Below are 12,159 nucleotides of genomic sequence, written 5' to 3' on the forward strand. Positions count from 1 at the left end.
TCCTAGCCTTTGCCCAGGCTGACTATCCATAGGTGTGGATGAATTTGCAGTGAGATGTTTTAAAAACAAAACTGTGGGTTCAGGCCTTCTGAGAAACGTCCACAGTGTATTTGTAATGGCCAATAATACAGAGACAATGGGGTAACCACCAGACCAAATGTTTTGAGTATGAGTTTCTGATACATAACTAGAAGATCCAGTCTCACATGTTCTCCAACCTTTTCGTGTAAGCCTTGACTTAAAGGACCAGCTGTGCTAAAAATGCTACTGTCCTGTGGCCAGCATTGTGGCCCAATGGAATAAGTTGTCACCTGTAATACCAGAATCCATATCAGAGTGCTGATTCACATCCGGCTGTTCCACTTCTGATCCAGCTCCTTGATAATGGTCCTGGAAGAGCAGCAGAAGCTGGCCAAGGTGCTTGGGACCCCACCACCCATGATGGAGACTCAGATGAAACTATAGGCTTCTGGCTTTGGCCTGGTCCTAGAAGGAGCTTTGGAAAGAAGGAGCTGTTTATCTGTCACTCTAGCTTTGAAGTAATCTTAGAAATGCCTTGCCAGAATTCAGATGGGAGCAAGATAGAAAAAATGTTTGTTTCCAATGTGAGTCCATGCAGTCACCAACAAAACTTGCACAAAAATCTAGAAAACAGTAACAATGGTAGTTTTACTTAGATATAAAAATCAAGTCAAAATGAAATCCTTTGATCTTAATGCCATTAAGCTTCAAATAACAGCATAAAATACTACAAACTCTAGACAACCCACATAGTAAGAAAAATTTTAGCTTGAGAATCGGATTTTTTTTTAAGATTTATTTATTTTTATTGGAAAGTCAGATATACAGAGAGGAGGAGAGACAGAGAGAAAGGTCTTCCAGCCGATGATTCACTCCCCAAGTAAGCCACAACGGCCAGAGCTGAGGTGATCCAAAGCCAGGAGCCAGAAGCTTCTTCCCAGTCTCCCACGCGGGTACAGGGTCCCAAGGCTTTGGGCCATCCTCGACTGCTTTCCCAGGCCACAAGCAGAGAGCTGGATGGGACGTGGGGCTGCCGGGATTAGAACTGGTACCCATATGGGATCCTGTCGCATGCAACGCAAGGATTTTGATCGCTAGGCTACTGTGCCGGGCCTGAGATTCAGATTGTTTAGAAAACCCAAAAATTAGCTCATTGCTGCCTGTGTTAGCCAAAGGTTTGTGTTTTGTTTTTAGAGAGAATTAGGTAACAGTCCAACTTTTCCTTTTTAAGTTATTTTCAACATTTTTGATATTGCCACATAAAAGTTATTGTAAATATCTTATAAAGATTTAAGAGCATTCAGTAATAACAGGTCTAAATGCCAGGGTTTGTTTTAAGGATTTTCTGGACTCTTCAAAAGCAAGCACTCAGATAATCCTGTACATTCCTCCTCCCCTTTTGACCATCTTGGTAACAGCAGGCTATTCTATGAATGCACATCGGGAGGGCAAGTCTTGAATCCTATTGAAATTTCTCCCTCAATTAGAGTACACCCCACCCTTTGACTTGATCACTAGGTTAAATGAAGCCTGGGAACTACACACTTCGGGCCCTAAGCAGTCCATGAGCTCTGAGCTCAGCTTCTTCCTCAGTTATTCTTTTCAGCTGTTGGGGCCAGAACACGGCACAGTGCTTAGGTTAAGATTGCTCACAGTTATGTCCAAAAACACTGTTGTGAGCATCCACATTACACATGCTGGCATCTCTTGGACATCTCAGGGCATCACACAGCCACTATCACCCATGACCTACACCTGTCAGCCCACACATTGACTTTCTTGGGAAGGCCAATCTAAAATAACTGGGTTTGTGGCTACCTCTTTAAAGTTGTGTTTACTTTTAGTTTGTTCTTTGCTGCATTTTAGTTGGAAACTCGGTCTGTCATGTAAACACTGTCCTTTTTAACCAAAAATGTCTCAAGTCGTCATTCTACAAACAGAATAACTAACTGTCCTCACAGTGTACTGCCTTATACCTTCATTCTCTCCATCTTGTTGGGTAGCTACTGTCTCCTGTTATTGGTTAACCACTAGGTGCCAAGGGCTTAATGCGTAAAAGCATGGCAAATGGAATAAGCAGGAGAGTGTCCTCATGAACAGTCTTACCCTAAGAAATGATAGATTCCAAAAAGTATTTCACTGGAACTGTGCTTAATGTATAGGTCACTAACAGTAAATTCTCACACGGTAATTTGCTGCTGAATATCTAGCTTTTAGTTAAACTTCACACTTGGAAGGTGAAAGAGACATCTTTAGAAAAACTTCTATGTTAGCATTTTTCTCTGCATCTTTAAAGTCAGTTCAACTCAAATTTCATTGAATCAATAGTGACTTTAAATAATTCAACATAAGTATCTGAACTCTGCACCAAGCTGTATCTTTTCAAGATTTAAAATTTAATTGACATTTTCTCACAATGTGCCTTTAGCAGTCAGAAAAGTAACTGACGTACCAATTGCTTCTCTGAAGTGTTGATATAAAAAGGGTTAATATTTTCCCTGACATCATGGTGAAGCTTTATCTTTTCAAACTTTAGTATTTTTGAGGTTACTTAAGTACTTGCAGATCCAACACTTTGAAGTACATCATGAGACCTGTATACCCATCCTAAGGTATGTGCACATGAAATAACTGTGGCTGAAGTGCACAAACCTGTACCCACTTGCATTCTCCCCATGCCATCGCTTCTGCAGGTGCAGTGATGGGACCCGTAGGCTCACCTAGCAAGCAGATTAGGCCCACAGGTAGGCTTCCCCTCCTCCCACAGAGCATGTCAAAGGACTTGCTTCCCTGGATTCTCCTAGTACTAGATTTGAAGTGTTTTGTTCAAAGTGGGAGTTTAAAAAATTTATTAAATAATTAACAGTACTGCCTACTATTAGTTCAGCCAGTATTTACATAGGACCTTAATATATTAGGAATACAGTAATGAGAAAATTAAACTCCATTTCTTTTGCAGAGCAAAGCTGTTTTTACACACTTGGCCTAATTCCAAGTCAGCAACTGAAGTGTTTGTCTCACATCTGCCTAAGTCAAATGTTAGTAAAACATAACAAGGTGCAAAGGACCCTGTAGTATTTCTTCACAGATGATCTGGATGGCTTCTCAAATTGTTGCATGAGCCAAACAGTATAATTTTTGTACACATTTGTGCTGTAATTAGAAGAAAGGTTTAAAAAATTATAAGTCAATGCCAGATGACAAACCATTTGGGTTTTTTAGTTACAAAGGTTATTAGATCCTAGACTGTTTTTTTCTTAACATTTTGTAATTCCAATAAAGGGGTTTAATCAGATGAAATTCTGTTGCTGAAGTGACACCGTCTCAGAATAATGCAGATTTGCATTGTAACAGTTTGGATGAAGGACTGCTTCTGAAGGCATTCACATCATATTCAGGGGAATATCTAACATAAGACAAATACTGATGAAAATATTTTTCCAATTTGAACAAACCTGTATGCATGTTTATACAAAAATGTGTGTAATGGCTATGGATAAAACTTTGTGATAATAAATACTTTTGAATGAAGTGATATGCCCAATCTAAAGAGACCGTGGCTGTAGCTACATGTGGGCTGAAACATACTGAATTCTCTGGAGAAACTTCATCCTGGAGCCTCCAGTCAATGCATTGCATGATCTTTTAAACTGGAGGTTGGCAAACAATGGCCCAAAGGTCAAGGCTGGGGGATGACTTACCCAGTAAGAGAATGGGGATTAAAAGGCAAATTCATTCTTTTTCTTTCTTTCTCTCTCTCTTTCTTTCTCTCTTTCTTTCTTCCTTTCTTTTTTTTCTTTCTTTTTCTTTCTTTCTTTCTCTCTTTCTGTTTCTTTCTCTTTTTCTTTCTTTCTTTCCTTATTATTTTGACAATCTTGACATAATTAGGGTAAAAAGGTTCAAGCACTACAGGAAGATGGGTAAGACAATTAGTTCCGTATTGTTTCCTTAATATATTGATGTAAAAGGAGATTTTAAGGGAGAAGCCCCACCCAGATTCCCACCCACCCCAGGTCCCAGATGTGGGGCATGCTCCGGGAGTCTTGCCCAAGTGGTTTTGATAATTCAACAGTTCTGAATCGTTGCCACTCTCACCACTCCAAGCACAATGCGGTTGTTGGAGATTCCACTGGTCGACATAGTCCATCACAGTGTCTCCGTTTGCCCGGTTTTTTCATTGAAAAGGCAAATACTTTAAATCTGTAAAATTAAAAAGTTTTGGCCAAGGAGAAAACTGGTAGATTAATGACACAGAACAGAGGGTCTAGAGCTAGACCCATATGGTATATGGTACACAAGGCCTGAGAAATCAGAAGTGGCTGGCATGTTGGCACAACTGGCTAATCCTCCACCCTAAGCACCAGCATCCATATGGGTGCCAGTTTGTGTCCTGGCTGCCCCAATTTCCATCCAGCTCCCTGCTTGAGACCTGGAAAAGCAGTCAAACATGGCCCAAAGCCTTGAGATTCTGAACCCACCTGGGAGACCCAGCAGAAGCTTCTGGCTCCAGGCTTCAGAATAGCTCAGTTCCAACCATTGCAGCTATCTGTGGGGTGAACCATTAGATGGGAGATCTTTTTGTCTCTCCTCTCTGTAAATCTGACTTTTCAATAAAAACAAATAAATTTTAAAGAATGGGAAATAACTGTGTGGAGGAATTTAAATGAAAACAATGATACCTCCCCCCCTGCAAAAAATTGGAGAAATGTACATGGATAAAGACTGTAATACAAAAATGCCAATTATCCCCAAATTCAATACCTTTTTTTAAAAAAAAATGAATATTGACAATATTTCTCCAAAGTTGAAAGGGAAAAACAGAGATGCATAGCTAAGGAAGACCCTCTTTGAGAACGTGGGAAGATTTTCCCAATAGGTACCAGGACTTCTAAAACTGGTAACTAAGGTTTGTGGGATGGGCATGGGTACCAATAGAACAGAAGAGTCCCCAAACTGAATATAAATTGACAACAGTAGTTCTAGAACAAGACACTGCCAGGAGTGGTATTCCTCGTTAGGACCAATCCTGGAACACACCATGACATGGGAAGCCCTCACAGTGTGCTATGAGGGGAAAGCCAGCTCTAGAACTCAATTTCCAGACTAAGGAGAGTCACCCTCCTCCCTTTTTTTTCTTTCTGGGTGGCTGACCAAAGAACCCACCCAGATCCCCTCATTCAGACAGTTCCCCTGCTACCCAGGAGTAGGTGCATCTTCAATGCCTCAGCAGGAAACCATGTTTCAAAAGAGCTGAATTTCATGCATCATACACTCATTCTAGTAACAGCTGAGGAAGAAAAAAAGGCCAACATCAAGCAACTGGTCTGATATTTCAGAGCTAGTCTGGGTGGTCGGTAGTGGCAGAACTGGCTTGTTGCTCCCTGCTGTCCTTCTGCATATAAGCCACCTTACAAAGCACCACACATCAGACAGGGTCCTTCTAATAGAGACCAACCAGGAACATAATTGTGCCCAGGCACAGAGAAAGCTAAGGCCACGCAGTAGTAAACATCCTGCTCCCAGCTGATACAAAACTGCAGGTGTTGTTTTGCAGCGTTATCCTTGCTCTGACTGGCCCTCTTTCCAGATAGGACTTTATTAATAAACAGCCTTGTCCTTGTACCCAATCAGAATGAAGCTTGCTGCTCTACATGCTCTTCAGGTTACCCAGCCAATGCCCCAAGCCTCCTACAAGATGTCCCACAGTTCCCTACACTGCACCCATGGTATGTGGTTTCTCTGGTTACAGGAACAGGAAACTAGAATTGCTAAACTGCAGGTGCTTCTGGAGGGGTTTGGCTGAAAAAGCATCAACAGTATTATCTCTTTCATCAACATCATTTTCTGAGTAAATTCAGATTTGTCCAAGAGGATGCCATTAAACAGACATTGCAAATAACTTTCAAATAGAAGAAAACACAATATTTACTTTCACCTGAATGCGAGATGATGTCTTAAGCTATGGAAACACAGCAAGACTTAAAGTAAATATAAAACGAAGGAGTTGGGCAAACCAGTATGTTACTTTCTATATATATTGAATTTCATGCACTTAACGCTTTGTTTGGCAAATTAAACTTAAGAGTAGGTATTTGCTGAATGGACGAAATCATACCCAAGCTAATATTTGCCCCTTATTTTAAGCTATTGTGTAATGGTTAGATTAATAGTACATATGTAACTTTATAAAGCACTAAAGATGAGCAAATTTACTGTCCTCAATCATTCAAATTCATTTGCCCAATCAAAAATCTTGTCTTGGCCCCACCCATTTCACTAGCTTTCCTGTTCCCACTACCAAAACTACTAAAGCCACTGCTGCTTAACCTAACAATTTTTTAATATTTTACTATATTTTTTACACTCTTTAGTTAATTAGGGTAAAAAGGCACAGGGGCTATAGGAAAGTGGGTAAGACTATTTCCATATTGTTTCCTTCATATATCTGAGGTAAAGGGAATATTGAGGGAGAAGCCCCACCCAGTCTCCCACCAACCACAGGTCCCGGATGTAGGGCATGCTCTGAAATACTTGCTCAAGTGGTTTTGGTAGTTCACCAGTTATGAATCACTGCCAATCTCATCACTCCAAGCACAATGAGGTCACTGAAGAATCCACTGATTGACCATCATACAGTCCATTTGTCTTGTATGTACTAGCAAGTTCAGGGGCCCGGCACAGTCCATCACCACGATCAGCTGGTGGCTGCAATTGCTGGGTTGGTTCTGTGTTCAGTCCCAACTTCCACTGGAACCAATGGGTGTTGCAGACCAGCCTGGTTCTGCCCAGCACATACTCAACCCTCACATAAACCAGTGGGAGCTGCAGCCTAGTCAGAGCGACGCACAATAACCCCCACCAGGCCCGCCCCCTACCCTGGTTTGCCAGTATGTGTAGCAGACTAGTCCAGTCTGTTCCACATCCCATTCGGCTCTCGTACATGTCGATGGGTATTAAAGCTTAGTTCCATTTAACCAGCTCAACTATCCAGCCCTCACGGATGTTGCTGAGAGCCTCTCTGTCTAGCCACCCCAGCCCCTGTCCTATTTTTTTGCACCCTCCCATGGGAGTAGTAACCCAAGAGGGAGGAGCCCACTATTTCCCTCCCAGGTCTCTCTCCTGGATTATGCACCTCCAGGTGGTTCTGTATTAGCCTAATAATTTTGACTGTCGCAGGAAGACCAGGAAATCACGCTTAAGCACTGGAAAGTCACCCTGGAAATGGGGGCTACTGGGCCTACAGTATTTCCCAGAAAGTGACCCTGGAAATGTGGGAGATACCTGGGCTGTGATATTTCCACAATCTAGATTCACAGATGTCAGGTCTTCTCTAGCACTATTTTTCTTCTTTTTCCCCAGAAATTATATTGTATTTCTAAAGCTACTGAAAGCTAAATGCCTAGCATTTGATTAGAAGTTGTTTCCAGACCAGGAAAAATAGACTTGATTGACAGACATATTTAGTGCCTGTCCGATGTCGCTGCCTGAGCAGTTAGGAACCATAACAAGGACTGCAGATTTTGGAGGGGAAGTTCTCTCCAGGAGTTTTGTGGCTTACTTGCAGAACATTTTTCCTCCCAACTTTATTGCTACAATGAAGCTGTAAAAGTAGAACCAAGAATGCCCATTTCAATCCTTCATTTAGATTTCCCCAACTGTATTTCCTTTCTCTGCCAATGTGTCATGTGTCACTCAAGGGTTAACTGCAGCCACAATTCCTCACCCCTAAATATTTCAGTAAGTTTCTCCTAAGAACAAAAAAGTCTCCTATGTAACAATATAATTTTCATAATCAGGAAAATTAATGTCCAATCTCATTATTACTATGTCACGTAATTTGTTTCCCAACTGTCCCAATACTGTCCTTAGGTTTCTTAATCCAAATCCCAAGGAAAGTTCTCATATTACATTTACCACATCCCTTCTTTCTCTTTAATCTGATTAAATTTAAACTGATTTAATTTAATTCTGGTCTTTTTCTCGAAACATTGGTGTTTTTGAAGAATTTGTGTTGGCTGTTTCGCAACATGCCCTTTGAGTTGGATTTGCTCTGTTATTTACTTATGATTCAGGTCAGATATTTTGGGTTAAAAATTCAATGTAAGTGAGATTGTGTCTTCTGTGCAGCAACGGGATAATGATGTTTGTCCCATTATTGGCAACAGTAAACTTCATTTGTTTCCGCCTTCCAAATAAAATAAAAGTTTAAGATGGTTTAATGGAAGAACAGGTAGACACTATGATACAGCGAAGAGGCAACGCATTAAACAACCGAATATAAGAGGTAGGTTTGCACATATTGAAAGTTCACTTTTTAAAGAATCGTTATAAACAGCTGAATTTAAAAACTGCACCAAGAGGATTGTTGTGCAGTCGGTGGATGCACAGTTTAGAGCACTAGCATCCCATCCCATCCAGTTCCCTGCTAAAGCGCCCAAGAAGGCAGCAGGGGCTGCCCGGCGCCAGCACCCAGCCGAGGGACCTGGAGGGAGTTCCTGGCGCCTGGCTTTGATGTAGTCCAGCCCTGGGTGGGGTGGACATCTGTCTGTCTCGTTGTAATTCTACCTTTCAAATGGATGCACTAATGTTCTAAAAGCAACCGTACTGGGAGAGGGCCAGAACAAACATGACTGCCACCCACCGCTTTTTCACCCGCTGACTCTCCGCCAGGCAGCGCCCACTCGCCCGGCCTCAGTCCGTGCTCAGAGCACACTCCATCACCTGGTTCCCAGAACTCAGATTGCGCAGTGGTCTGGTCATCATTGGCCAGGGCTCTCAGGCGCGGCGGCGGAGGGCCCCCCCACCTCCCTCCCGTTTAGCCTCCCCCGCACCCCTTAATTTCCGCAGCGCCCGGTCCCCTGGCCCCACTTCGCCTGCCTCGTTTTCATAATCCTCTCAGGCCACGGGGCCTGATCATATAAGGAAAATATTGCGGGCTCATCTGGGGGCTGCACTTGGGGATCCGGGCGCGGCTGGCCTTACTATCCCTGCGGTACCCCCTTTGCCACCCAGCATCCCACCCACGCTCCAGCCCGCCGCCGGCTACCCGGAACTGGTTGCTGGACCTGCCTCTACGCAGTCGCTGCCCCAGCCAATCACGCCGCGCCATCGTCCCGCCCCCGGCCCTCTCCGGAGGAACCTGGTGGGGCGTTCGGCGTCCCGGCGCTTGCCGAGTGTTGTCTGAGGCGGGGGTGAAGGGGACAAGCGTTACTTCCTGAGGCGATGGAGACAAGAGTCCTCTCAGCCTAGAAACCAGGAAAGTCTGTAAAGTCTGTGGTGTGATGGAAAAGCTCTCGCAGGGCACCAACCACGTCCCCGGGAGGGTGGCAGCGGTGGGAGTGGCCATCGGCGGGCGGTTCCCGCGGCTCCTCGGCCGCCGTTGGGGAAAGTAGGCGAAAGGGAAGGGGCGTGACGTGACCTCGCGGGGTACCGCCTCCGTCCTTAAGGCGTGGGAGAGGGCGGACGCACCCTTGGAAGCCCCGACTGGAGTCCCACCGCCCTCCGCCCGCCGCCCGAGCGCAGCCATGTCGCTTCTTCGAGGTGAGCGCAACTGCCTGGTCTGCCCGTCCCCAAGCCCGGGATTTCGCTTCCAAACCCGGCCGAGAGTCGGGGTAGTGGACATCGTGGGCTGAAGTTCCTGCCATCTTCCCGGCCCCGGAGAGGGGGCTCGATTAAAAAAAAAAAATCCTGAAAATATTTTGTAGGCCAAAGAGGAAACGTTTGCAATATGCATGCAACGCGGCTTCCGCGTGCATTTCCACCCACCGGACTCGGTGGAGAACAAGACGGGCGGGCTTCTGACCTTGGAGGTCACTTCCTCTTGGTTGTGGTCCTGTGGTCTTGAACTCGGTGGTTGGGGTGGCTCAAGGCAGCCGAGGCAGAGCAGGTGCTGTCCATGCACGGCCGCGCTCCTGCCTGAGCAGGGATGGGTGGGTCCTGATGGAATTTCTGCCTGTGGGACCTGCTCCCCCAGAATTGCTGGGTAGTGCTGTGTTCCTCTTCCCTTCCCTCGGCTTTGAATGACAGCCCCAAAGTGCAGGCATTCAGGACTTCAGTTTCACAGTTATTAACTTGTTGGCGTTACAGAAACTCCCTTTTCATAGCCAGTGCTTACAGTAGGTAGGATTTATGTGTCAGTGAAAAAGAGCATGCAGGGAGATGAATACGTCAGAATCTTGGAACTGAGCATGTTGTGGGACCGGAGCCCTAGAGCTCCGTGTTGAAGGTGGAATTTTCATTCTAAATTCCTGGAAGGGGATCCAAGGATTTACACAAGCGATTGGTTGTCCCGACCTGCAGGACACGCTGCTCAAACCCTGAGGGTGGACTGGGAATGCAGGGCTGGTAGCCCCAGGCTGCTGGCCCAAGAAACACACGGACACACGTACTTGGTGGAAAAGAGTGCCTCATGCTCTTTATTTTACTCCTCACATATATACCTTCTCTAGGGGAGAGGAGAAGGGGAGGGGTTTCCTGGAAGTAATTATCTTCATTGAAGCAGGGAAGGAACTAATCATCTATATTGAAACAGGGGAGGAACTAATTGTTTGAACAGGAACAAAGGTGGAGGTTCTATTCTGTTTGCTCTACAGAGGATGTTTTGGCCTAATATCCTGCTTGCTGTGACCCTGCTTGCCCAAGGCAGGCTTTGCAATGCAACAGACTGTCAGGTAGGCCAAGTCTAAGGCCCATATGTCTGTGGCTCTTAACAGTTCCCCCTTCTATTTTTTTCTATGATACAGTAAGTGTATGGCTCGGTGACTGTGCCTGTCTTAGGTAACACATGGGAAGCTTAGGCAGATGGCGAAGCCTAACTCCTGTCTTAGGTTGGTACCTGACTGAGTCAGAGGTTGCCCGTCTTTGACTACCAGCCCCAGCTACTGTATAGGTGAGAGCCAGAATTGAGGGTCTTGTCATCCTTGTAAGACTGCAAAGGCTTGTCATATGGCCATAACCTGAGCCTGTGCTTGCAGTTTTTGCCGCTTAAGCTGAAGGCACAGCAAAAGGAGGCCTATGAATAAGAGAATTACCATAGCACTAACTCCCGCCCAGTTCCTGAACAAATGGAACCCCTGGACTATAATATCTACAAGAGAATTCCAGGAAATGGGATCAACATGGGTAGAATCAATGGCAAAGATGTGATGTCAAAACGTGCAGGTCAAGCTTTCAAAGTCCACATTCCAGGAACCATTCAACCTGTAAGAGAGCTCATGAGAGAGATTAGCAAGTGTAGAGACACATTCCAACTTTACTAAGGTCACACATACTGCACTGAACCTGAGTAATAAATGTCAGCATTGACATTCCTGAAAAAGCTCCAGGAGGACTCTAGTTGTGGGTCCCAATGGCAGTGGAAGTGGGATCACTCTCATTATTCCCAGTGTGTCTCCATTTTTCTGGGTGGTGGGTTCCATATGAGGAGAAGTAGTGAGACTGGGAGAATGGTGTTTATCCAGCCTTTTGGGAACCCATCTGAGGCTGTCTTCATCCTGTGGGAAAACGCACTTTCTCTTCCCCAAATAAGAGCAGGGTCTGGCCTTGCCGTTGTCCAGTCAAAACATTTTTACAACCAGAAGGAATAAGGAAGAGTTCTATCTGTTTAGCAATGGGTCAGTACTGAAGTTTAGAGCTTTTACTTTGGGAAGGTGTGGTCTGCCTTTGCTGTTGCTGGGCTGTGGCCCTGGCAGGTGTCCTGCCAAACCAGTGCACCCCAGGACAGGGTGACGTGGAGGACAGCAGCACAGAGACTCTTAACCATAGACGCTGAAAAGCATAAAGCACCTTCATGCTTCACGAGCTGATTTCCCCATTCTTTGGCAATAACCAGTAAGTGTCAGTTCATGTCACAACAAACATCTCCAAACTTTTGGACTATAATTTGAATACTAAAATATCCAAGTTACAAATCGAGGAATCCCAGTTCCTAAAGTACAGACACCACCCTTCCCCGCCAAAACCTCTCAGTAGAACAAACTGAAAACTTTGCTAAGTATGCATTGAAAAAATGGCCAAGGGTGGACGTTTTTGACATGTTTAGAGGGGCCTGCCTTCCCTCAATCCCCACCATTTGTCAAGTAGCAGTCTTTAGAACTGGTTTTTATTCTCTTCTCCTTGGGCATGGGTACAACTTTGCAG

The 12,159-nt window shown here is 44.8% G+C and overlaps 1 protein-coding gene and 2 non-coding genes across 3 annotated transcripts in view; 1 reads left to right on the forward strand and 2 right to left on the reverse strand.

Moving 5' to 3' along the window:
• Positions 1 to 8,707: 8,707 nt before the first annotated feature.
• Positions 8,708 to 8,790, reverse strand: LOC118758134 (small Cajal body-specific RNA 18). Its single transcript, XR_004995556.1, has one exon. It is a non-coding gene; the product is annotated as a small Cajal body-specific RNA 18 (non-coding RNA).
• A 78-nt stretch (positions 8,791 to 8,868) lies between these two features.
• On the reverse strand, positions 8,869 to 8,990 carry LOC118758137 (small Cajal body-specific RNA 17). Its single transcript, XR_004995559.1, has one exon. It is a non-coding gene; the product is annotated as a small Cajal body-specific RNA 17 (non-coding RNA).
• Positions 8,991 to 9,434: 444 nt separating this feature from the next.
• Positions 9,435 to 12,159, forward strand: part of ACAA2 (acetyl-CoA acyltransferase 2) — a 35,084-nt gene continuing 32,359 nt past the window's right edge. The window contains exon 1 of the mRNA XM_058676926.1: positions 9,435 to 9,561. Within this exon, the coding sequence (XP_058532909.1) occupies positions 9,546 to 9,561 (16 nt within the window). The 5' untranslated portion in view covers positions 9,435 to 9,545. The remainder of the gene's footprint in view (positions 9,562 to 12,159) is intronic.

The sequence above is a fragment of the Ochotona princeps genome, chromosome 18 (assembly GCF_030435755.1).
Source record: "Ochotona princeps isolate mOchPri1 chromosome 18, mOchPri1.hap1, whole genome shotgun sequence".
Lineage (NCBI taxonomy): Eukaryota > Metazoa > Chordata > Mammalia > Lagomorpha > Ochotonidae > Ochotona > Ochotona princeps.